This window comes from Odocoileus virginianus, chromosome 23, assembly GCF_023699985.2.
Source record: "Odocoileus virginianus isolate 20LAN1187 ecotype Illinois chromosome 23, Ovbor_1.2, whole genome shotgun sequence".
In the NCBI taxonomy this organism is placed as follows: Eukaryota; Metazoa; Chordata; class Mammalia; order Artiodactyla; family Cervidae; genus Odocoileus; species Odocoileus virginianus.
The window spans coordinates 31755028-31779270 of NC_069696.1; the positions used below are offsets into that span (position 1 = coordinate 31755028).

The following is a 24243-nucleotide window of genomic DNA, read 5'->3' on the forward strand; positions in this document are numbered from 1 at the left end:
TAGTCAGTCATGCTGAAGGGCACACTTCTTACATGTGTAAACAGACTTCTAAAATAAAACAGACTATATATTTACTGCACAAGTTAGTGCTGGTCACTCAGTTGTGTCCAACTCTTTGTGATCCCATGGACTGTTGCCTGCCAGGCTCCTCTGTTAATGGAATTCTCCAGGCAAGAATACAGGAGTGGGTAGCCATTCCCTTCTCCGGGGGACCTTCCCAACCCAAGGATCAAACCCTGGGTCTCCCACATTCAGGCAGATTTCTTTACCATCTGAGCCACAAGGGAAGCAAAAGTTAAATCAACCATTTATAAAGGGTCAGCATTACTGGCCAGACATTTTTTCCATAATACATTTAAAAATACCAACAATAAATAACTAGGGACAAAAAATTTTATGGTAAACATATGACCTATATATTTCAGCAACATGCAGTTCTTGGTTTGTGGTTTTTGTCTACTGACAATGACCAGGAAAATGCTTTTTCATACTTTTTAAAATAAACATTTTTGATAAACAGTAATAAGAAACTGAAGATTCTCAAAAACATTATTTTCATTTTAGTTAACTGTGCTGACTGTAACAGTAAAAAATGTCTAATTAAAGAAACATATGTACAATCTGGGAAACATAAGAGACATAAGAATGAAAACAAAAATGAAAATCATGCACTCATCCATGATATGGTGTCACTGCTGTTAAGAAACATGTTGAAAGGTCTTTGCTTTCACTATTTTAGGTGGATATTTTTTTCTATATTTTTAAATCAGAATTATGGTTTTCTAAAGCATATATTAAAAACATTCCCACCTAAATCTGCATGAGAGTAGAAAACCACTATGCATTTGAAAGGCACAATCAATTTTACTCATTAAATAAATGAATGGATGAATGACCATTAAAATTTCACTTCTCTGATTACTATCTGGTGATTTATTGCCAAGTTCTGATGTAAACAAAAGGAGTAAAATTCAATCACTTGTTATGCTAGAAATCTGTCATAGAAGTCCACTGTTACTTCCTTTATATTTATATATGAAGATACACCTTGTGTCCGGAATTTGTTTTAAGAGTTTGAATTTTTTTTTTTTTTCATTTACTTGACTGCACCAGATCTTAGTTGCAGCATATGGGATCTAGTTCCCTGACAAGGGATCGAACCTGTGCCCCCTGCATTGGAAGCTCAGAGTCTTAACCACTGGGCCAGCAGGGAAGTCCCCATAAAAGTTTGATTTAACTTTTAACTTTTAAAGTATTCTGTCTATATGCCGAGTTCCAAAGGGAAAACATGATTGTGAAAAGCGCTACCTTTGTAAAAAAAAAAAAAATGTTTTAAGCAAAAAAGCTCTGTTAAATAAAGAATGAGGGCAATCATTTGCCTTTGAATTCTCTTCTACCAAAGTCAAGGATCTGGGCACTTAAGGAAGCATGGTTGTTTACCTAACTGACCTCTCCACCGGAGAGGGTCTAAAAGCTACCCTGTTGTTTATGGAATGACTTCAAAGTTTAAGAAATGGTCGACCTTTCAGCTTAAAATAGACTTTATGTTCACCACTTCAGAAGCTGTCTTTGTGCTCCAGCTGATTTCAAGTTCCATAACATGACACTACTAACCCTCAGACTTTCCAAAACAACTCAGTATTCAAGATTATACTGTCTTCTTCCTCCTCTTTAAAGACACATGCAAATATCCAATGGATTTTTAGATACTTTTATCATAGTAACAAATGCTGTAGCCAAAACAGAGCTAAATTTATACACCTAGTTATAGCAGAAAATAATGGCTGTTACTTGGAAGAGTTCTATCTAGAAGAGACTAAAGATAAATTACAAATTAATGTAAATATAAGTCAGCTGTAACCGTTCCTTGTTTCATCTGAGTCTCCATCGATTAAACATTCCTATTAAGGGGAAGATTTTCTAAACTATGATAAGAACAGAAAAATTAAATAAGTAAAAGAAGAAAAAATTAACAGTCAAATTTGCAAACATTTAAATATTAAAAATTTTAAGCAGAAAAAAAGATCAGAAAGGGAAATTCAAGGGACTGTAATTGGGAAAAATAAACATAGGACTTTACACAGTCTTGTTCATTTATCTGAGGGATTAAGTCAGAATTATAAATGGTGTGACTCACCATTCCCCTACCTGATATCCATCATTGAACATGGAAACAAAACTCACTGAACTGAGCAAAATCAAACATGAACTAAAAATAAGAGCCCCGATCTTTAGCCACTCTGGCTAAGCAACTATTATGACACTTGGCAGTCACTGCTTCAATGGGTGGTCACCTGAGCGTTTTCTCAAACCTTAACAAGCTGGTGTTGATTCTTGGTAGGTCCTGAGAAGAACCCTCAAACCAAAGGCAGTATCACTTAAATATACGTATACAGACATACCTGATCACACACTCTTGTCATTCACTGAACTCTGAACTACGAGCAGAACAGACAATGAAACGACGAGTACTTTTCACTGATTCTCCTGTCCCACCCATCCTGGGAATTCTGTCATGCTCACTCCCACAGTGTGGTATCAGACTGTTGATCAAGGTGATGTACCCAAAATACCTAATGTCAGAAGTGTCAAGGCTAGGACTTCCAAAACTAGGCTGAATTAACACCATACACAAAAAAAACTCAAAAGTGATTAAAGACCTAAATGTAAGACCAGATACCATACAACTTCAGTGGAAAACAGAGAAAACTCTTCGACATAAATCGCAACAATATCTTTTTTGAGCCATCTCCTAGAGTAATGGAAAGAAAAGCAAAAATAAACAAATGGGACCTTATTAACTCAAAAGCTTTTGCACAGCAAACGAAATGGCAAAACAAAATGACAGCCCACAGAATGGGAGAAAATATTTGCAAGTGATGCGACTGACAAGAATCAGGCTCCAAAATTTACAAAGAGTTCAAGTGGCTCAATATCCAAAACACAAACAACCCAATCAAAAAATGGGCAGAAGACCTAAGTAGATATTTCCCCAAAGAAGACCCAAAGATGGCCAAGGGGCACATGAAAAAGATACTCAAATCACTAATTATTAGAGAAATGCAAATCAAAACTATACTGAGATATCACTTCACACCACTCAGATTGGCAATCATCAAAAAAAAATCTACAAACAATAAATGCTGGAGAAGATGTGCAGAGATGGGAACCCTCCTACACTGTAGGTGGGAATATAAATTGGTATATCCATTATAGAGGACCATAAGAGGATTCCTTAAAAAAATAAAAATAGAGCTACCATATGATCCAGCAATCCCACTCCTGGGCATATACCTGGAGAAAAACATGGTTTGAAATGGTACATTCACACCAATGTTCACTGCAGCATTATTTACAATAGTCAAGACGTGGAAGCAACCTAAATGTCCAGTGAAAGATGAATGGATAAAGAAAATGTGGTACATATATATGATGATGTATTAGCCATCAAAAAGAATGAAATAATGTCATTTGCAGCAACATGGAAGGACCTGGAGATTATCGTACTAAGTAAAGTAATTCAGAAATAAAAAACCAAGTATTACAATATCATTTACATGTGACGTCTAAAAAAAAAATGATACCAATATACTTATTTACAAAACAGAAACAGAGTCACCTACTCAGAGGATGAATTTATGGTTACCAGGCAGAAAGGAAGGGAGGAATAGATTGGGAGTTTGGGACTGACATACACACAGTAAATTAAATGGACAACAAATAAGGATACACAGTTCCCTACAGCACAGGGAACACTGCTCAATATTCTCTAATAACCTGATACATGTACATGTATAACTAAATCACTTTGCTGTATATCTGAAACACAACATTATTAATCAACTATGCTCCAATATAAAATAAAAATTTAAAAAAAACAAGTATCAATGACTAGCGAAGTAAATCTCAATATAAAGAAAATAAAGGAAGGGGAAAGAGACAATTAACACTGCATTTGGTGCAAATAAAATCGCCATCCTCAAAAAAACTACGAATCACAAACGCTGGAGAGGATGTGGAGGAAAGCGAACCCTCCTACACTTGGGAATGTAAGTTGGTGCAGCCACCATGGAAAACATTACGGAGGTTCCTCAGAAAACTAACACTTACCATGTGATCCAGCAATCCCACTCCTGGGCATATATCCAGAACGAACTATAATTCAAAATGATACATGAGCTATGTTCATAGCAGCACTGTTCACAACAGCCAAGACATGGAAGCAACCTAAATGTCCATCAATAGATGGGCTGATAAAGAAGATGTGGTATATACATGCAATGGAATATTACTCAGCCATGAAAAAGAATGATATAATGCCATCTGCAGCAACACAGATGGACCAAGAGATTATCATACTAAGAGAAATCAGAAAGAGAAAGATACAGACTTCCCTGGTGATTCAGCCGTTAAGACTCTGCCTTCCAATGCAGGGGGCGCCGGTTCAATCCCTGGTCAGGGAGTTAAGATCTAACATGCCTCAGAGCCAAAAAACCAAAACATAAAACAAAAGCAACATTGTAACAAATTCAACCAAGACTTTAAAAATGGTCCACATTAAAAAATGTTAAAAAAAAAAAAAGAGAGAGAGAAAGGTAAATACCATATATTATATCACTTATATGTGGAACCTAAATCTAAAATGTGACAGAAATGAACAGAAACAGTCTTCTGGACATAGGGAACAGACCTGTGGTTGCCAAGAGAGAGGGGTTGGGGGAGGGATAAAGTGGGAGGTTGGGATTAGCAGATGTAAGCTATTATGTAGAGAATGAATAAACAACAAGATTCTACTATATAGCACAGAGAACTATCCTATGTAAATCATAATGGAAAAGAATATTAGAAAACTATATATATATACACATATATATATATGCGTAACTGAATCACTTAGCTGTAAAGCAGAAATTAACACATTGTAAATCAACTATAACTCAACTTTAAAAATTAAAAAGAAAAAAGCAACACCACATTTGAAACTGTACAGCATGTCCCCAAACTCCTTCACTTTTAAAAGAAAAATAAAAACCATAACCTTAAAGTGTACAGTAGCAAAAAAAATTGTTTCTTTAAAATATATTCACCATCTTTATCCAACAGGATTTAACAGTTTTCCTTAAGTCAACATAAGTGTTTCTTAAAAAGATATTTAGATGAAAAATTAAGTTAGAAAATATAAACCAGGCCCCTTTGTTACCAATACAAGCTGGAAGAACAATACTCTACCTTATTTAGCAACAGCTCAGGATTCAGAAACATCAGGTAAATCCTGGTTAAAGGATAATTGTGGGGAGGTGGGTGGGACGGAGGGAAATGCAAACCTTTGCAATAGGAACAGTCTAATTTCTCAGACTGAGAAACTGAACTTAAAAGCTAGGTCACAGAGCCTACAAAAATCTTACCACATTTCCAGTTGGAAAGGCCTCTAAAAGGGCTTACTGAACTCTAACAGAATGAAAACCTGTAAATTTTTTCCAGCTGAAAATTCATGACTTTATTGCAAAAAATTCCCAAAAGCCAAATAATGTGTATCCTCTCAAATTTCCACACTAGATACTAAAATCAGATATGATTTATCTGCAGATAAATAAATATCTATGAATTATCTTATGATAATTAGGCTGAATTTGAAAAAACCATCACACGACCAAAAGTGTGAAATAGATAAAGAGTAAAAACAGAAGTCAGAAACTTTCAGCCTCATTTTTAGCTCTTCCGCTGAGTTTTTAATATGACAATGGAACAAACTATGCTGGCTAACTAAATACAATGCCAACGTCTCCAATCAAGCTCTCTGATTCACTTTAACAATTCACACACCTTTGAAGAAACTTAAGGGCCACAAGAATACAAGCGTAATGTGGATTTTCCTACAAACTTTCTTTAAGAAAAGGTGGGGGTGCTCTTTCCTTCTGTCTCTTTCATTCACTTTTATAATACCCTAGAGGTGGGAGAAGCATATACTCTTACTCTCCACAAAGACATGCTGACATGAAAAGGGAGTAAATGATACGAACAAGGTTATAATTAGCAATAGACCTCAGACAATAGATCTCCCTCCAACTACAGAAGAGCAGAGAGATTCAATTTGAAGTATGCACTCTGTCTTTGATAGAAAAAGAGTATAAATATGATCCTACAACAATATAATGAAAAACTATAACACTGTTTTGATATTTATGGCCCTAAAAATGATGCAAGGTAACATATCTACCAGTTGTCTTCTACACTAAAAAAGTAGATGATGCTACTTTGCCTAGAGAACATTTCATGTCGCATGCACATAGACTCCTGCCAGTTTTGTAACTCCTAAAACTCTCAGGCCAATGTAGTTCCATGAACTACATTGTACTCCAACTACTTCATGTACTCTACATAAAGAAAAAGAACACTCAATCAAAGCACCAAGCTTCACCAGCGGCAGCATACCAAATTTCCATCCTCACCTTAGAATCGAGCTGCACAGAGGTCTTGTCATAGTAACTTCAAAAAGAATCTGTTTGTCAACAGAAAAATAATAATGCAGAAACACACTCTAAAGCAACTCAACTTCCAGAACACCAGCAAGAAATGTTGAATACAAATCTATATGCTACATTAAAGGTCAAGCTTCTTTTCTCTCAAGGCTTAAAGACAACAATATATACCCAAAGAAATACACACTTGGCTGAGAATCTGGGGACAGGGCTACAGTTCCAGCTTTTAACATTAATGTCCTCTGCTTCATAGGTAAGTCACTTCATTTCTCTTCCCCTCCATTTCTCCATCTCCAAATTGAGCAGGAGAGACACTACAAGCGCTTAAGTAGAGAGTTACCAAACACATTCCTCTGCTGAAAGTGTGTATTAGTCGCTCAGCCATGTCCGATTCTTTAAAACCCCATGGACTGTAGCTGGCCAGACTCCTCTGTCCATGGAATTCTCCAGACACGAATACTGGAGTGAGTTGCCATGCCCTTCTCCAGAGGATCTTCCCAACCCAGGCACTGAACCCGAGTCTTCCGCAAGGCAGGCAGACTCATTACCATCTGAACCACCAGGGAAGCCCTCTTTTGCTGAATAAGACACTACAAAAACATGCTTCTTTATTTGACTAGGTTTTATACTTTATTGCTAATCCTTTTTATTATTTTGTCCAAGAGTGTCACTATTGCTCACAGTTACCAAGGGAGTGATAATTACAACAGCAAACATTTTATACAACTGCTCCCATGCCAGGCGCTATACTAAACACTTTATGTTAATTCACTTCTTAGCACAATCCTATGAGGTAGTAACCACGATCTTCCCATTTTCAGGGTGAGGAAACTGAGATGCAATTATACAACTTGCCCAGGGTCATCAGGTTCGTAAGAAGAAAAGCAGAGATTTGACCCCAGGTAACCATCATGTTACCTCCACAAAGACAGTCCACAGTGGAGAAGGGTAAGGTGCAGCAGAGTTCATCTGCAAAATGTCGCTGGGGGCCTAAACACTGACCTTGAACTGTGAACTCTCCCAGAAACAAATGGCAGCTTATGATTTACAAACTCAGCACCAAGCACGTGTCACATCTTTTTTTTTTTATCTTCCATGTTTTAGTTTCACAATAAATTAACACTGATCTTAAAGGAACTACATTAAATCTACCTCCCTTCTTTCACTCATTAGAGGAGATGCACAAGTAACAGAAACTCAGAAAAACAAAAAACTCTGGAAGTTGGGGCTCCCATGTCCCCTGTCAGGGAGACACCACCCTGTTAATGGCATGGCTCAAAGTCACCGTCCAAGGACATGTTAAGTCGTGTGCCCTAAGATTTAACACCAGAAGAAAAACAAAAGTGACCAGTCATAAGTGGAAACACCAGTTCCTCAGCCTAAAATCTCTAAGACTGGGGAGTCTAGCTACTGAGACGGCGGCAACAGCAAATCAAAAGACAATGCAGTGCGCATTAAAACTACAGGCTGGTGTTCACCATCAGGACAGAGAGAAAATACTAGTAATCAAGGAAGTCCTCTCTACCCAGTTAGCACAGGTTATGTTTATATACCTACTTCCCCCATTCAAAAATCAACTTCAATCTCAAGAGCCGTGCACTTGGCTGCCTCCCAGGAGAGGCTGAGCATTTCAGCGGGCCCAGGCCCGGGGAGGGCAGAAAGCAGGTGTGAGTTCTAGAACCCAGAAGCCCCCAGGACGCCCCGAGGCGGGGCGAGTTCCCGCTTGGCACGGCCAAAAGGAAATTACTTCAGCGAAGCGGGGACAGTGAGCTCCTCCGCAGGGCAAAGCCACACTCCTCCCGCTCGCCTCATCGCCCGAGTCTCACGTCCAAGGCCACAGACTTTCATCCACTGCTCTTACAAACCCGGCCGTGAGGGACAAGGGCTTGAGAGCCGTAGCGAGCAACGGTGGGGAGAGGAGCCGCGTTGTTTGTGTTGGGTTCCCCGCCCCCCCCCCCACCGCCCCACCTATAAGGGTAAAAAATAATAATAATAATAAATTTTTTTTTTAATCAAAACAACCCACGGAGAGGCCAACGAAGACTTCGTCTGGCCTGCGTTCGAGCTTCTGAATCACTTCCTCCTTTTCAGACGCGTCTGAGCTCGAGATTACGAAGTTGCTGAGAAAGTCCTGCCTCCACCGGCAGCTTCCTGCGAGCGCGCGAGCCGAGCGCAGCGCGCTGTCCGCGGGCACACAGCCTGCCCGGTCACCCCAGGCGAAGGGGATGAGCTCCGAGGGGACCGAGCGCCAGCGCTCCGCAGCCCGCGCTCCCAGGCCGGCGCCCCGGCTTACCCCAGCGTGTTGATGAAACCGTTGACCGAGCCCTCCGCGTACAGGGACACGATGTCCCCTATGTAGAGGAAGCTGGACATTTTATCGGACATGCTGCTTCATGCTCCGAAGAAGACGTCCCCTTCTCTTCTCAGCACCCGCGCCGCCCTCTCTGGGGAGCCGCAGCGGCAGAGGCGGAACGGAGCGCCCGCCTGCAGCCCACAACAGCGGCGGCGGCGGCGGGCACGGCCAGAGGGATAGAGCTGCGCCGGGAGAGCAGCCAGGACCGGAGCCGCAGCTCCGGAGACCCCGCGACGCGCACCGCCCGGACGCCGGGAGAGCCGCAGCCGCCGCCTCCCCGGCAGGTTTCCTGTTCCTTTCAGAACTTTTCTCTCCGACACCTTTGCTCCTCCTCCTCGCTCCCCCGCTCCCGCCTCCGCGAACCCTCCTTGCTCCGCGCGCCTCCGCGGCGGTCCCCGCCGCCTGGCCGGAGCTGCTGCTTGCAGAGCCTTTGGGTCCCCTCGGGGAAATTTTTGGACCAGGTGGTGGTGCCCATTGGGCGAAGGGGAGCCGAGGAGCGTGGGGACAGGGAGGCGGAGGCCAATCAGGCGGCGGCGGCGGGGGGCGGAGCCCGGCCAGGGAGGGACGACTTTAGGGGGCGGGGGACCCGGCCACCCGGGAAGCCGCGGCGCGCGCGCATCGAACGCGGGGAGGCGCTGGAGGGGCGACAGCGGGGCCCCCGAGCCGGGAAGCTGTCGCCCGAGAGCCGCCCTGGAGTGGCCAGACTTGGGATGCGACGGTTCCCGCCTGGGAAGGCGAAGGACAGCGGGGTCCAGACCCGTTCCCGCGTCTTAAAGGGGGCGGGGAGCAGGGGAATTGGCGATGGGGCGGGCGCGTTGGACCCGAGCTGAGTGAGCCAGCCTCACGCCTGCAGATGAAAAGGAGGAGTCAGGGTGGGGTGGATGCGTGGAATGGGGAATTTGCTGACAGGGGGAGAGAAAGGGGGGTGTTGAAGTAAAGGAAAAAATAAAACTTTTTCAAAATACACAATAAGGAAAGAAAATAGGAGGGAAAAGGAGGGAGACAGTGGGGAGGGAAAGAGAAGGGCTTGTCTCCATGTGGAGTTAGTAGTTTAGGTTTTTGTCTCTGGTATTCATGTAAGGCGTTAGTGAAACTTGACCCGTCAGCAGATGTCCAGGTAGACGCGAGGGAAAAGTCGCTTGGCCGAGCCAGCAGTTGTTTAGCCAACCTTAAGCAGCGAAACCTTCTGTTAACCCTCGGAGGCCGCGCCTCCTGCTCTTAATCCCAAACCCAGGTTTAACCTTCCACCTCCGGAGCCCGCTGTCACCCTCTCGCTGTCACCCTCTCACTGACAGCCTCGGTTTGTTTCCTTTTTAAAGCTTCTGACTCTCAGAGTTCCAACGGTCATGAATGAAACTGGCAGTGGGACACGTTTCCACACCTTCTTTGTTGTTTTTGTTAACTCTCGTCTAATCATTTTAAAAGACTTTGGTCCTATCCTTCCGGAAGACCTGGAAAAAGGCAAACTTGGGCAGCAGTTAGGACACTAGCCACCCAATCAAAGAATTTCGACCTAAATCATCCCCGCAGAGCAAGGTTTGCTGAAAGGTGAAGGGACTCAGGGCGCACAAAGAGGTGTGTGCCAGATTGTGCAACCATGGAAATTTAAATTTACAGTTCAAGGCTGTCTTACATTTTGAAGATGGTTTGGGTTGACACTAATAATCGTATAATGGAATGTAAAGCTGCTTCTGCAAAGTTGCTTTAGTCGTGTCAGATTCTTTAAGACCCCATAGTCTGTAGCCCACCAGGCTCCTGTGTCCATGGGATTCTACAGGCAAGAATGCTAGAGTGGGCTGCCATTTTCTTCTCCAGGGGATCTTCCCAACCCAGGAATGAAACCTGTGTCTCTTATGTCTCCTGCATTGGCAGGTAAGTTCTATACTGAAGGAATAAGCTTAATATTCAGATGTTTAGAAAACATGCAAGATAAAGAATTAAATGTCAGACACAGAATCCAGGAAATGTCAGTGCAAAGCCTGTGTGTGTTGAGATAAACTGGACCCAGTCATTGTCCTACTGTGTAACTGACAGATCTCCCTTTACTTCTGGGTTCTCCTTTGGAAATCATTACTTAGCAACTTAGAAATGCCTGTTATGTGACAGAAGCTCTCTTCTGTCTACATGATACACTATTTTGATCTTGGGAGCCTCCCAGGCATTGAACAGAGGAGCTATTTAAAAGCTAGAGATGGAACTTGATGAAGACCCTGAAAATGGAGGTTTCTATTTATCCAAGAAGCCCGTGGATTACATTCTATGGTTTCCCATGTTGCACAATCCTGTGCCAAATATCCAAATGGATGCTCCACTGTTATTGGCCGAAGTCATGAATGTTTTTCTTTGTTTCCCCTAGGTACAAACTTATCAGTGAACAAGACATTATAAAACAAGTGGGTTCATACTAAAGAACAGGTACAGACTTCAAGTCACATAACCAAGATCCATGTCTTTTTTCCTCCTCACCTCATCCCCACTACCCACCATCCACTGAGGTGTCCTGTAAAGTCTGAGACCTGAATCCAGTCACACTTCTCGTTAACATGAAATAGATGGTCAGTCAACCACCAAAGGGTCTTCTGTGCCTTAGCTATTCTGGCAATTCTATCCTTCATTTACTCAGCTTGGAAACCTCAGAATCATTTTTCACTCCTCTCTCTCACGTCCCACATTCAGTTTACCAGCAAATCCTGTCAACTCAGCTTTCAAACTGTAAACAAAATCCTACAACCCTGGTCCATGCCTCCATCATCTCTCTCCTGGATCACAGCAGACTGCTCACTGACCTCCTCTCTTCCACCATTGCACCTTTATGTTCTATCCTCTACCAAGAAGCCAGACATTTGCTGTTAAAATAGAAATTAGGTCCAGCCTCTGCTCAAAACATTGCAATGGCGTCCCATCTCAGAGTGAATTCTAAAGTCACTTCCATGGCCTTTAAGGCCCTATATTGATCTTCCCCCTGGGCTGACGTGGTGCAGCTGTCCAGGTACACATATGTGAGCAGCACCTTTTGTATGAGTGAGTGGTGAGCAGTCCACACCGGCACAACCATTCTGAGAGCCCGCCACCACATCTCTGACTTCATCTCCCACCACTGACTTGACCCCTTCCTTTCCAGCCATCTTGGCCTCCTCGCTCACCTTCAAATATGCCATAGGAGGGCACTGCACTTGCTGTTCCCTCCACCTTGTATGTTCTTCCCACAAGTATCTGCAGGTTTCGGTCCTTCTCCTGCTTCAGGTCTCTGCTCTGATGGCACCATATCACAGGAGTCTTTCCCTGACCACCCTGTAAAAAATACTGTCCTAAGCTTCATTTGTTCTCTGTCTCCCCTATTCTATTTTTTATATTTTTTTTTAACACAACATGTTATTTGCTTATTTATTGTCCTGTCTCCTCCCACTAGAAAATGAGTTCCAAGATGGCAGAGAATTTGTCTGTTTGCATTCCTGCTTTATTCCACTATTATAAGAGTTCTTGGCATATGATAGGCAATTAATAAATATATGTTGAATGTGTGGGAGAAAAATCCTCTAATACAGCTATTGTTATAGAGTCTCAGGGACCTCTGTGAAACTTGCTACCTCCAAGAGTAACCGTACTTCAGTTGGGATGCATGTTCACCCTAATCCCAGATTCCCAAACTTTCTTCAGGATCTATCATTGTCTTCTCTTTGAAGCTAATCCTAGGACAGAGAACCACATTTAAACCTAATCCAAATTCTAACCCACTCTATACATGCTACTTGTCAACAGGTACCATTAACTGTTAATGACTTGGCCAAATCCCACATAAGAAGAAGATGAAGGAAAACGCTGAGTCCTAGATTTACTGAGACTAAAACTGTGATAATTGAGAAAACCTAAACTTAATGTATTAAGAGTTTAAAACAGTGTGGAGATTTCTTAAAAAGCTGGAAATAGAACTGCCTTATGACCCAGCAATCCCACTTCTGGGCATACACACCAAGGAAACCAGATCTGAAAGAGACACGTGCACCCCAGTGTTCATCGCAGCACTGTTTATAATAGCCAGGACATGGAAGCAACCCAGATGCCCATCAGCAGACGAATGGATGAGGAAGCTGTGGTACATATACACCATGGAATATTACTCAGCCATTAAAAAGAATTCATTTGAATCAGTTCTAATGAGATGGATGAAACTGGAGCCCATTATACAGAGCGAAGTAAGCCAGAAAGATAAAGACCATTACAGTATACTAACACATATATATGGACTTTAGAAAGATGGTAATGATAACCCTATATGCAAAACAGAAAAAGAGACTCAGATATATAGAACAGACTTGTGGACTCTGGGAGAAGGCAAGGGTGGGATGTTTCAAGAGAACAGCAATGAAACATGTATATTATCTAGGGTGATGACTAGATTTTTACCACCAGTAGAGATAGGCAATTGAAACAGATTATTAAAGAACAGTTTGGCCTCACATCATACACAAAAATTAACTCAAAACAGACCTAAATATATGAGCTAATACTGTAAAACTCCTATAAGAAAACATAGAGGTGTTGATGTATTCAGAAACCAATACAATATTGTAATTATCCTTCAATTAAAAATAAATAAGAAAAAATATAGGGGTAAATGTTCATAATATTGAATTTATCAATGGTCTCTTAAACAGGGCACCAAAGCCATAAGCAACAAAAGAAAAGATAGATAAATTTGACTTTACCAAAGTTAAAAATTTTGTGCCTCAAAGGATGCTATCAAGAGAGTTAAAATAATCATATGCGAGAAAGTATTTGCAAATCATATATCTGATAAGGGACTGATAAGATAATAACGAGTGTTGACAAAGATATGGAAAAATTGGAATGCTCTATTGCTAGTAGAAATTTTGGAAAAAGAGGTTGATAGTCCTTAAAAAAGTTAAACAAACTTAACATTTGACCCAGCAATTCCCTGGTGGCTCTGAGGGTAAAGAGTCTGCCTGCAATGTGGGTCAGGAAGATCCCCTGGAGAAGGAAATGGCAATCCACTCCAGTATTCTTGCCTGGAGAATCCCCATGGACAGAGGAGCCTGGTGGGCTACAGTCCATAGGGTCGCAAAGAGTTGGACACAACTGAGAGACGTCACTTTCACTTTCAGCAATTCCATCTCTACATAGGTATTCAAGAGAAATGAAAGCATATATGTGCACCAAAAAAAATTGTACAAAAATATTCATAGTAGCTTTATTCATAATAGCCAGTGTCCATCATCCATGATGAATGGATAAATGCACAGTGGAATGGTACATGGCCATAGAAACTACTGGTTCATATTACAACATAGATGAACCTTGAAAACATTATGCTAAGTGAAAGAAACCAGGCACAAAAGATCACATGTTATATGATTCTAATTATATGAAATGTGCAAAATAGACAAATTCATGTAGATGAAAAGTCAATTAGTGGGGACATCCCTGGTGATTCAGTAGCTAAGACTGCACTTCCGCAGGGGCCCTGGGTTCAATTCCTGGTCAGGGAACTAGATCCCACATAATGCAACTAAATATCCACATGCAGCAACCAAGACCCAGTGCAGGCAAATAAATAAATAATCAATATTTTTTAAGCCAGTTAGTGGTTACCTATGGCCTGGAGGGGATAAGAAAGGACACAGGGTTCCTTTTGGGAGTGATAAGAAAGTTTTCTGCAAACTTACACTTTTGCTCACTATATTTTTCCCTTGACCTCTGTGTTCATGGTTTCACCTGACACCTACTTTGAGCAACAGTAGCCTCATTCTTAGCTGCGGAGATTGGGGGAAAGGTGGGAGGTTACAACTAAAAAGAATTTAATGAAGCTGTAGGTGGGGTAGAACATATTACTTAATTCCTCATTAATTGTCTGAAGCACAAACTCAAAATGTTCCACCTTCCAATCAAATCACTTTTGTCATCAGTGGCATCAGCCACCTCTTAAGTAATCAGGCACAAAGTCTTGAAGTCACTCTTTTTTCATTTCTCTACCTACTTTCTTTCCTTTATCTCAAGAAATGCCTCCTGTTTACCTTCCCCACTTGCTCCATCCTATACCTGTTGCCTGCTCCCAAGTCTCTAGTCTTCCAGTCTCTCCCACTCAGTCTTCACAGCAAGCCAGAGCACTCTCCTTACAGAGCTGAGCTGATCCAAACTGCTCAAACGTACAGTGACACCCCCTTGTCTACAGAAGAAAGTTTAAAGTCTTTAACCTGCTGGTATGAATATTAGATACTGTGGGCATCAGTCCATCTAAATGGATTTCCTCTGCTGAATATGACATCACCATGTCCTAACATTCCACAGTGGTCATTATCTGGTCTCCTCCTTTGATAACTTTAGTTTCTGCTCTTCCACTCCTGATAGCCTTGTGGGAAGCCAGACTTCCCACATATAATCTAGTACTTTTAGTCTCATGATTTTTCTTTTTATTGACTGCACAGGGTCTTAGTTCTGCCATGCGAAGTCTTCAGTCTTCATTGTGCCATGCGGGACCTTTTAGTAGTTGCATGCAAATTCTTAGTTGCAGCATGTGGGATCTAGTTCCCTCACCAAGGATCAAACACAAGCCCCCTGCATTGGGAGCTCAGGGTCTTAGGCACTGGGCCACAAGGAAGTCCCAGTCTTCATGCTTTTGAAGGCAATGGTCCCTCTGCCAGAAATTCCCCTTCCTCCTCCCCTCCTCCCACCTCTGTACGCCCAAGCTCCATTTCCCCAGGGCAGTGTCCCAGGTACAGCCAGGGCAAAGTGCCCCTTCCTCCTGAATCCCCATCTCTATATTCACTAGGGAGAGTTCTGTGGATTTGTCCTCTAACAAATATGCCTTAGTCGTGTATACAGCCTGCTGTGAAATTTTGGACTACAAAAGTGCTGTGACTTGCCTCCAGGTGCAAGCTGGAATGAGAATAGGGGATGATATAGGGAAGAATGTGGAAGGAGAAGCTGATAGGATTCTCATAGGATTTGCAGAAGAAGAATCTGCCACTGTTGAGAGGTAGATCCCAGAGAACTGTCCACTTTTCCCCCATGTCTACCAGCCTGAATCGGGTCAACGCCACCCCCCACCCAACTCCAAGCATGCGTTCTGACTAGTCTAAACCAGTGCTTCTCAAACTTTAGTGTAAGAACCATCTTAAAACACAGCTCCCTAGGCTCCATCCCATAAAACGTTTGACTTAGCAGGTCTAGAGTGGGGTTTACTAGCATTTCTGGAGGAGGTGATCATATGTGGAAGGGGTAGAGGGAATTGGGGTGAAACAGACCTTGGTGAGTGGGAAGGCATTGCTGAAAAAATAATGCTTTTCATTTTTATTCTGAAATTATCTCAAACTTGCAGAAAAGTTACAAAAGAGTAACTTTTTATAAAGAGCACATCACTTTGACCCAAATTCACGAATTTTTATAATTTGCCACCTATGTTTCCTCATTGTCTTTCTCTACAAACACACATATACACACATACAATTTATTTTTAGAACCGTCTGTCTATATCATGCCCCTTTACCTAGGACTTCATGTGTTCCTAAGAGCAAAGATATTCTCTTCTGTATCCATAATATAGCTATCCAGCTCAGAAAAGTTAACATTGACCTAAAACTTTAATCTCCCATCCATAATCTAGTGTTGTCAACTGTCCTTCATAGCAGGGGTCCCCAGCCTTCAGGATCTAATGCCTGATCATGTGAGGTGGAGCTGATGTAAAAATAATAGAAATAAAATGCACAGTAAATGTAATGCGCTTAAATCATCCCAAAACCATCCCCACCACCCCCAGTCAGTGGAAAAATTGTCTTCTGCAGAACCAGTCCCCGATGCCAGAAAGGTTGAGGACCACTGGTTGATGGCACTGTTTTTCCTCCAGGACAGAATCCCATGCAGGATCACATACAGCATTTAGCTGTCATATCTCTTCAGTGTCTTTTGATCTGTACCAATTCTTCAGACATCCTTTGTCTTTAATAATGTTGACAGTTTTGAAGAATCGGGCCATTTATTTATAGGATAGTCCTCTAGTTTTGTCTTGCATTTCTTCCTAACTAGATTAGGTTAAGCGTTTCCAGCTAGAATAGTATTAATACGTTAAGTGACGACGTGTACTTCCTCAGGTGACGTGACCTCAGGAAAGTGGCATCCATCTGTCCCCTTGTTTATGACTTTAGTTTTGATCACTGTCAAAGTGTTATCTAGTGGAGAAGAGTTTAGCAATAATCCCAAACCAGGTCTCATTTTAAAGATTGATCCACAAGAAACACTCTTTTAGCTTGGGAAAACTCCACAAGTGTAGGCCAATCCCCAAGCGGCAGCAAGTTTGATTTTCCTGCCAAGAATGGTGTACAACCCATCTCCTGACCTTTAACCTCTCTATTTCCAAAGCTGGAGTTTGACATCGGTCTAGTGTGTTTCCCTACCTGCGGGGGACAAATTCCAATCTCCCCCAGTGATGCCTTTGAAGTTCTTCCAGGTAAACTAGATGCCAGAGCCAGTTATCCCTTCCACACCCTCCTCCCAACACACACACACACACACACACACACACACACACACACACACACTTGGATCTTGCCCATGCACTGGGGGTGGGGCAGGACTCATAACACAGCAGCAGCGCACTCCAAAGCATTTCAAAATCATTTCTCATCTTCAACAGCCTAGCTCAAATGTTTCCCTTCACGATTTGCATCTTGGTCTTAATTATTGTATTTCAATGTCTCCACTGAAAGTCCCGATTTAACATCCTATTAAAATATTCTTCCAACCTCTTAGAGATATTTACACTACCAGCTGTTAAACTGCTTAAATATTTCAATTCTTGCTTACTTCAATTTGCAACTATTCTTCCTCTAATATAATTTCGTGTTCTCAGCTAGATATCAGGACAACAGTCATCAATCATAACTGTATACCAGAAAGATTAAAAATAAAGCGTCACATAGTCCTGGTTTTTGTGTGTGTTAGTCACTCAGTCGTGTCCTACTCTTTGCAAGCCCATGGACCGTAGCCTCCAGGCTCCTCTGTCCGTGGACTTCTCCAGGCAAGAATACTGGATTGGGTTGCCATTTCCTTCTCCAGGGGATCATCCCAACCCAGTGATCGAACCCAGGTCTCCTGCATTACAGATGGATTCTTTATGATCTGAGCCACCAGGGAAACCAGGTTTAAGTCCCTAATTGATTCTCTGCTGACTTTATGCAAATATTCAGCCTCTGATGCCTCATTTTCTTTATCTGTCAAATGAGAACAATAGTCCGTGCCTCCTAAAGTCCTTGTGAGATTTAAATTAGAAAATACACTTACCAGGTTTGACATGGTATTAGTTATTTTTGTGATTACTGTTGTCTGAATGAAGAGCAATATTAAAAGTCATAATAAAACCAAGCATCAGAGATACTGTGACCTGTGCAAGAAGACAGATCAATGACAAAGTCAACACCAGACCTGTCTCCAGAGAGTCTGAGTAAATGGCCGCTTTATTTACACATCAGCCCCTTCAGTAAACAGTAGTGAGTGCCTGATAATCTCTCTCAGGGATACCTGATTCTTTAAAATTTCTTTAAAAGAAAGAAATCTGATTCTTAATGGGGAAATTCCAAACATAAGAGAAAAAACAAATTTTGAAACCAAAGTGGCTAAATTCCCATCCTGGTGCTACAAAACCACCCCACAGTGTCCCATGGGAACTCTGCCTTCGACAAGTTTTTATCTCTTCACAGAAGGGGGTGCAGATGAAACCCTGGGAGAAAACTGCCATCTAACACCAGAAAAGGCTGTTGTGCTTGTGGTCCCTAGCCTGATAATGGGAGGACGTAAAGCAGACCTCTGACTATCCCTCACCTCTTACAGACTTCCCGTACTATAAGAAGTGCAGTTGGGGCAATTAAGGTCCTAAAATGCAAACTAGGAGCAATTTCTCAACGTGTAATCCCATTTCCCAGATGCCTCAGGATTTCTGACTTGCTCTTAAAGGTTTACTTCTGGAACTTTAACCTTGTCTTAATGAGTGGAAACAGACTACTAAGGCCAAACCCGTCAAACTGGTAACTGGCAATGAGAATGAAAGACAAGAGCAAGTGTGCGTAGAAAGGAAAGAGATGGGGAAACGTAATTATATTAATGACTTCTATATTTGAGTCTCTGAGCGGAGCACTTCTCTTCTCCTATATTACCTGAGAACTTCCAGGAGATAATTACCACTTACTAGCAGCCCCATTTTACAGCTGAAGAACCTAAGAGAAGTTAAGGAACCAACCCAAGGGCACCCAACTAGTGGGAGAAAAGAGAAAACAGCACCCTAACCCAGAAAAGGGCAAAACCAGGGAGAATAAACTCAAGGACAACTTCCTGAAGTCTTTTTTCTGACCTGACCTTTCCCAAATTTGCCTTGGTTTCCTCTCATTTGTGTACATACTATAAACTGTCATATCGTCATTTCTCAGTATCTGTGGGGGATTGGTTCCAAGAGGGCCCACGGATACCAAAATCCCCAGATGCTCAAGTTCCCGTGAGGGGGTTGGTACAACTGGTCCTCCCTATTAGTGGGACCCTGTTAGTGGGTTTTGCATCTGCAGTTTTAACCAACACCCAGGCATATACACACACCCATGTAAAGTTGTACCATATACGCAAACTGTGGTTGGCTGAAAATTTTAGTTCAGTGCTTTTAGAACATCACATGACATCTTAAAATAAAAATAAATTCAGGAGAATGTAGTTACTCAATAAAAAAACTCTAAAATTAAATTTAATATTTAAAAGTATGTATAAGGGATTTCTGAATTTAAAATACATATGCACTGATATAAAACATAAAGTAAAATGTCAAGTAGATTTAATTCATACAACTGTAAAATGTCAAAATTCTAATAAAATTTAAAAGAAAAGATGGGCAAACTATATGCAACAAATGTTATAGGCAAAATGTTGGATATAGGCAAGAAATGAAAGTAATGTAATAGTGAGATGTCATTTCTCATAATAGCAAAAAATATTTTTAAATTATAATAACCAATGCTGATAGTGAAAGAGCCAATCTCATACTTTACAACCATTTTAAATGACAATATAGATCCAAGGAGTATATCCTGAGGAAATAATTCCATATATGAAAAATACTTTACTCACAATTTTTGTCATAGTATTAATAATGATAAATATTGGAAACAAAGCAAATATTGAGTAACAGCAAGTCAATGATGTAGAAGTAGTAGCTAACATGGTGTATGCCAATGATTCTTATTAAGAATATGTAAAATATATAAAAAGATTTATGTCAAGGTTTACAAGTAGGATCAAAGTTCTGTATTGAGTTTGGTCACTAAAATGTTAGGGGAAAACAACATACTAGAAAAAAAGCCTTATATGATAAAACTAGGACTAACTTTCTCTACTTTCCTAATGTTTTAGAAAGTTTGTATTTTTTTAAATGAAAAATAAAAATCACAGCAATAAATGACACTTCTTTTTAAATGGAAAAATTTCTAAAGAAACTCTGAGAAAGATTTTTTCAAAGTTTCAGCTAACACAATAGAGTGAAGGCAGAACAGGAGAAAATGAAAATACCAGATTCAGTCATGCAGAAGACATGCCTAGGACGTCAGCTCTTGATTCTGGTTTTTTCCTTAAACTTTTCTTGTTAAGGCATATTTTTAAGAAAGTGTTTATCAGAGTCTCTGTAGTGAAATTACAAGCAGAGGATATATAGCTGCATGGCATTTCAACAAATTCAGTTTTGGCTGGCCCAGTGTCTCCTAGAGGGCCTTCTAGGTGGGGCACTAGTGGTAAAGAACCTTCCTGCCAATGCAGGAAACAAAAGAGACATGGGTCCAATTCCTGGGTCGAGAAGATCCCCTGGAGGAGGGCATGGCAACCCACTCCAGTATTCTTGCCTAGAGAATCCCATGGACAGAGGAGCCTGGTGGGCTACAGTTTATGGGGTCGCAAAGAGTTGGACATGACTTGAGCGACTAGGCACATATACACACGTGTCTCCTGGCATCTTTCAGAACATCTCAATAGACAAAGATGCCAAGTGGAAATTCAAGAAGCCTGTAGAATTCAAACCCACCCTTCTTGGCAAAAACAGATTTAAGATTGGAATGTAGTTCTCCATGACAACCTTATCAGTGTTTGGAGTCTGGTTATTTCTGGGTACCAGGTAACAGGAAAGTGTTGCAACTAAACCTGTTAACCATTTTTGCCTTAGTTCTGGGCCTTGGGCTAAGTCAGGATTTGGCTAGGCCCACCATTACAATCAATCTCTGCTTATCAAACTGGAGCAGGCTTGATATTGAATAAAACTTGCCATAAGTGACATAAAAATATTCATTTTTTATCATTATAGAAAACTCCAAACTGAATAAGAGATTTTGAGAGATACTCAAATAAACAGGCCTAAACTCAGCTCCCTAAAAGTCTCCCAAATTATATTGCAGCTTCTCTTAAGAATACCTGAGGGCTATTGTATAAGGCGAATCTAGTATTTTTCATATGGAAGTAGGTTTACACTAGACAAAGCATTCCTTCAAATATTGCAACCATCACAGCCACTTCACACAGACTTTCATTTCCCTAAAGAGATGAACACCTGTCTCAAATGTCATTTCCTGTCCATGTTTGTGTGTGGATGAAGACAACATAACAGCAGGTTTTGAATACATGCTCACTTCCTTCTAGTCTGTCGATTTCTGAGAGAAGGTGTAAGCAGCAGTGGGTAGAACTAGAAGATGAGAAGGGAACATGCTAGAACTTTTAAGACAACTTGTTAGCAACATCTGTTCTATTTGCTTCTAATGAACATGCAGTTCCTTCATTCTCACAGCATTTGGAAGACTCTCCCCTAGAGTCATTGCGTAATGGTTCATGTCTGTAATATTAATATTTCTTAATGTAAGCCATCTCCCCCAACACAGCCATACACAATGCCATATAAAGTTGTACCATGCCGGTTTTCTTAGCAGCTATGTTACAAGTCTGCATTAACTATACTTTGTATTCTTAGAGTTTAAAAGTCATTTGTTTTTAAAACAGAAATAGCTTCACAGATGTAGAAAACAAACATTGTGACAGGGTGGGGGGAAGGGATAGGGAGGGATAAACTGGGAGATTGGAATTGATGTATATGTACTACTATATAAAAAATAAATAACTAATAAGGACCTACTGTATAGCACAGGAAACTATTCAATACTCTGTAATGACCTATATGGGAAAAGAATCTAAAAAAAAGTGGATATATGTATAACTGAGTCACTTTGCTATACAGCAGAAATTAACACAACTTTGTAAATCAACTATACTCTAATTTTAAAAAACATAATAGAAAAGAATATGAAAAAGATGGGACTTCCCTGGTGGTCCAGTGGCTAAGACTCCCTGTTCCCAATGCAGGAGGCTCAGGTTCGATCCCTGCTCAGGGAGCTAGATAGATCCCACGTGCCATAACTAAGAGTTCTCATGTCTCAACTAAAGATTCTGCATGATATAATGAAGATCGAATGTCCTGAATGCCACAACTAAGACCCAGAGCAGCCATATAAACAAATAAACATTTTTAAACAGAGTATGAAATAGAATATATGTATGAATAACTAAAGCACTTTGCTGTACAGTAGAAATTAACACATTATAGATCAACTATAATTTAATAAAATAAATTTTTAAAGAAAAAATAAACATTTGCTTTTTGTCATGAGTATTTTCTTCCAATTTAATATTCATCTTTTTCCCTGCAGATTTTCTTGCTGTTGACATATTCTTGGACGAAAAGGCAAGGAGTTAGAGAGAGAAGAGAACGCTTATTCTCTCTGCTTTCACCATCACTGCAACACAGCCCATCAATCCACGTGGCATAGTCTACCCTGCACCATTCATGTTTATTTCTGATACAGCTTTTGACCTTTGCCACGTGCTCTGATAAACTTTACATTGGGTTAGAGGTGTTCAGGTTTCTACACTTCTGTATATCATCCCTCCTCCACTAACTTGTTGAAAGTCTCAGCTTTCCTTTTTCCCCAAGCTGAGTCCCGCTTTGTTCTTTTCCTCCATGGCCAGGTCAGTTTGTACACAGGCATTGGAAACATAAAACTAATTGTGTGTCACTCACCTGACAATGTTCTTATAAAACAAGTAGACATGAACATTTTAAACATAGCAGTTTATCCAAAGTTAATGGGACATCCTGGCAGTCATTTTGCTGCTGCCGCTGCTAAGTCGCTTCAGTCGTGTCCGACTCTTTGCGACCCCATAGATGGCAGCCCACCAGGCTCCCCCGTCCCTGGGATTCTCCAAACGGGAACACTGGCATTTTACTCATCAGCAAATATTCATGGAGCACCTATGCTACCATGTTACATGGTAGTTACATAACAGTGACAAAAATTGTTTCTGCCCTCAAGGAGTTTGATCCAAACATCATTTAGAAAGTATCAACCTATTTTTGTAAGTCATGTACAACTGGATAGGCATTAAAGAAAAAGAAAAAATTGAGAGTAAATATGTTACGAACTATAAGACTGAGTTTTAAAATAAGAATTAAGGTGAAAAGTTGAATAAAATGAAAAATGTTACCCTTTGAGCATTTGAATCTCTTAAAGAGGTGGGAATACCAGACCACCTTAGCTGCCTCCTGAGAAACCTGTACTTGGGTCAAGAAGCAACAGTTAGCATGAGACATGGAACAATGAACAGTTTCAAAATTGGAAAAGAGTACATCAAGGCTGTATATTGTCACCCTACGTATTTAACTTATATGCAGAGTACATTATGAAAAATGCCAAACTGGATGAAGCACAAGCTGAAAAGATGACAACACCCTAATGGCAGAAAGTGAAAAACTAAAGAACCTCTTGATGAAGGTGAAAGAGGAAAGTGAAAAAGTTGGCTTAAAACTCAGCATTTAAAAACCAAGATCATGGCATTCAATCCCATCACTTCGTCACCAACAGATGTGGAAACAATGGAAACAGTGGCAGATTTTACTTTCTTGGGCTTTAAAATCATTGCGGACCGTGACAGCAGCCATAAAATTCAAAGATGCTTGCTCCTTGGAAGGAAAGCTATGAACAAACCTAGACAACATAATAAAAAGCAGAGACATCACTTTGCTGACAAAGATCCATGTAGTCAAAGCTATGCTTTTTTTTTTTTCCAGTAGTCATGTACAGATGTGAGAGCTGGACCATAAAGAAGGCTGAGCACCAAAGAACTGATGCTTTCAAACTGTGGTGCTGGAGAAGACTCTCGAGAGTCCATTGGACGGCAAGGAGATCAAACCAGTCAATCCTAAAGGAAATCAACCCTGAATATTCATTGGAAGGACTGATGCTGAAGCTCCAATACTTTGGTCACCTGATGCGAAGAACCAAGTTATTGGAAAAGACCCTGATGCTGGGGAAGATTGAGAGCAGGAGGAGAATG

At 41.0% G+C, this 24243-nt stretch overlaps 1 protein-coding gene across 2 annotated transcripts in view; it reads right to left on the reverse strand.

The window, feature by feature from the left end:
* Positions 1-9308, reverse strand: part of ITPR2 (inositol 1,4,5-trisphosphate receptor type 2) — a 567579-nt gene extending 558271 nt beyond the window's left edge. Inside the window, exon 1 of one of the 2 annotated variants that reach the window (XM_070453823.1) lies at positions 8773-9308. In XM_070453823.1, the coding sequence (XP_070309924.1) occupies positions 8773-8864 (92 nt within the window). In that variant the 5' untranslated portion in view covers positions 8865-9308. The remainder of the gene's footprint in view (positions 1-8772) is intronic. The other variant, XM_070453822.1, reaches the window with a different exon arrangement.
* Between the last annotated feature and the right edge of the window lie 14935 nt (positions 9309-24243).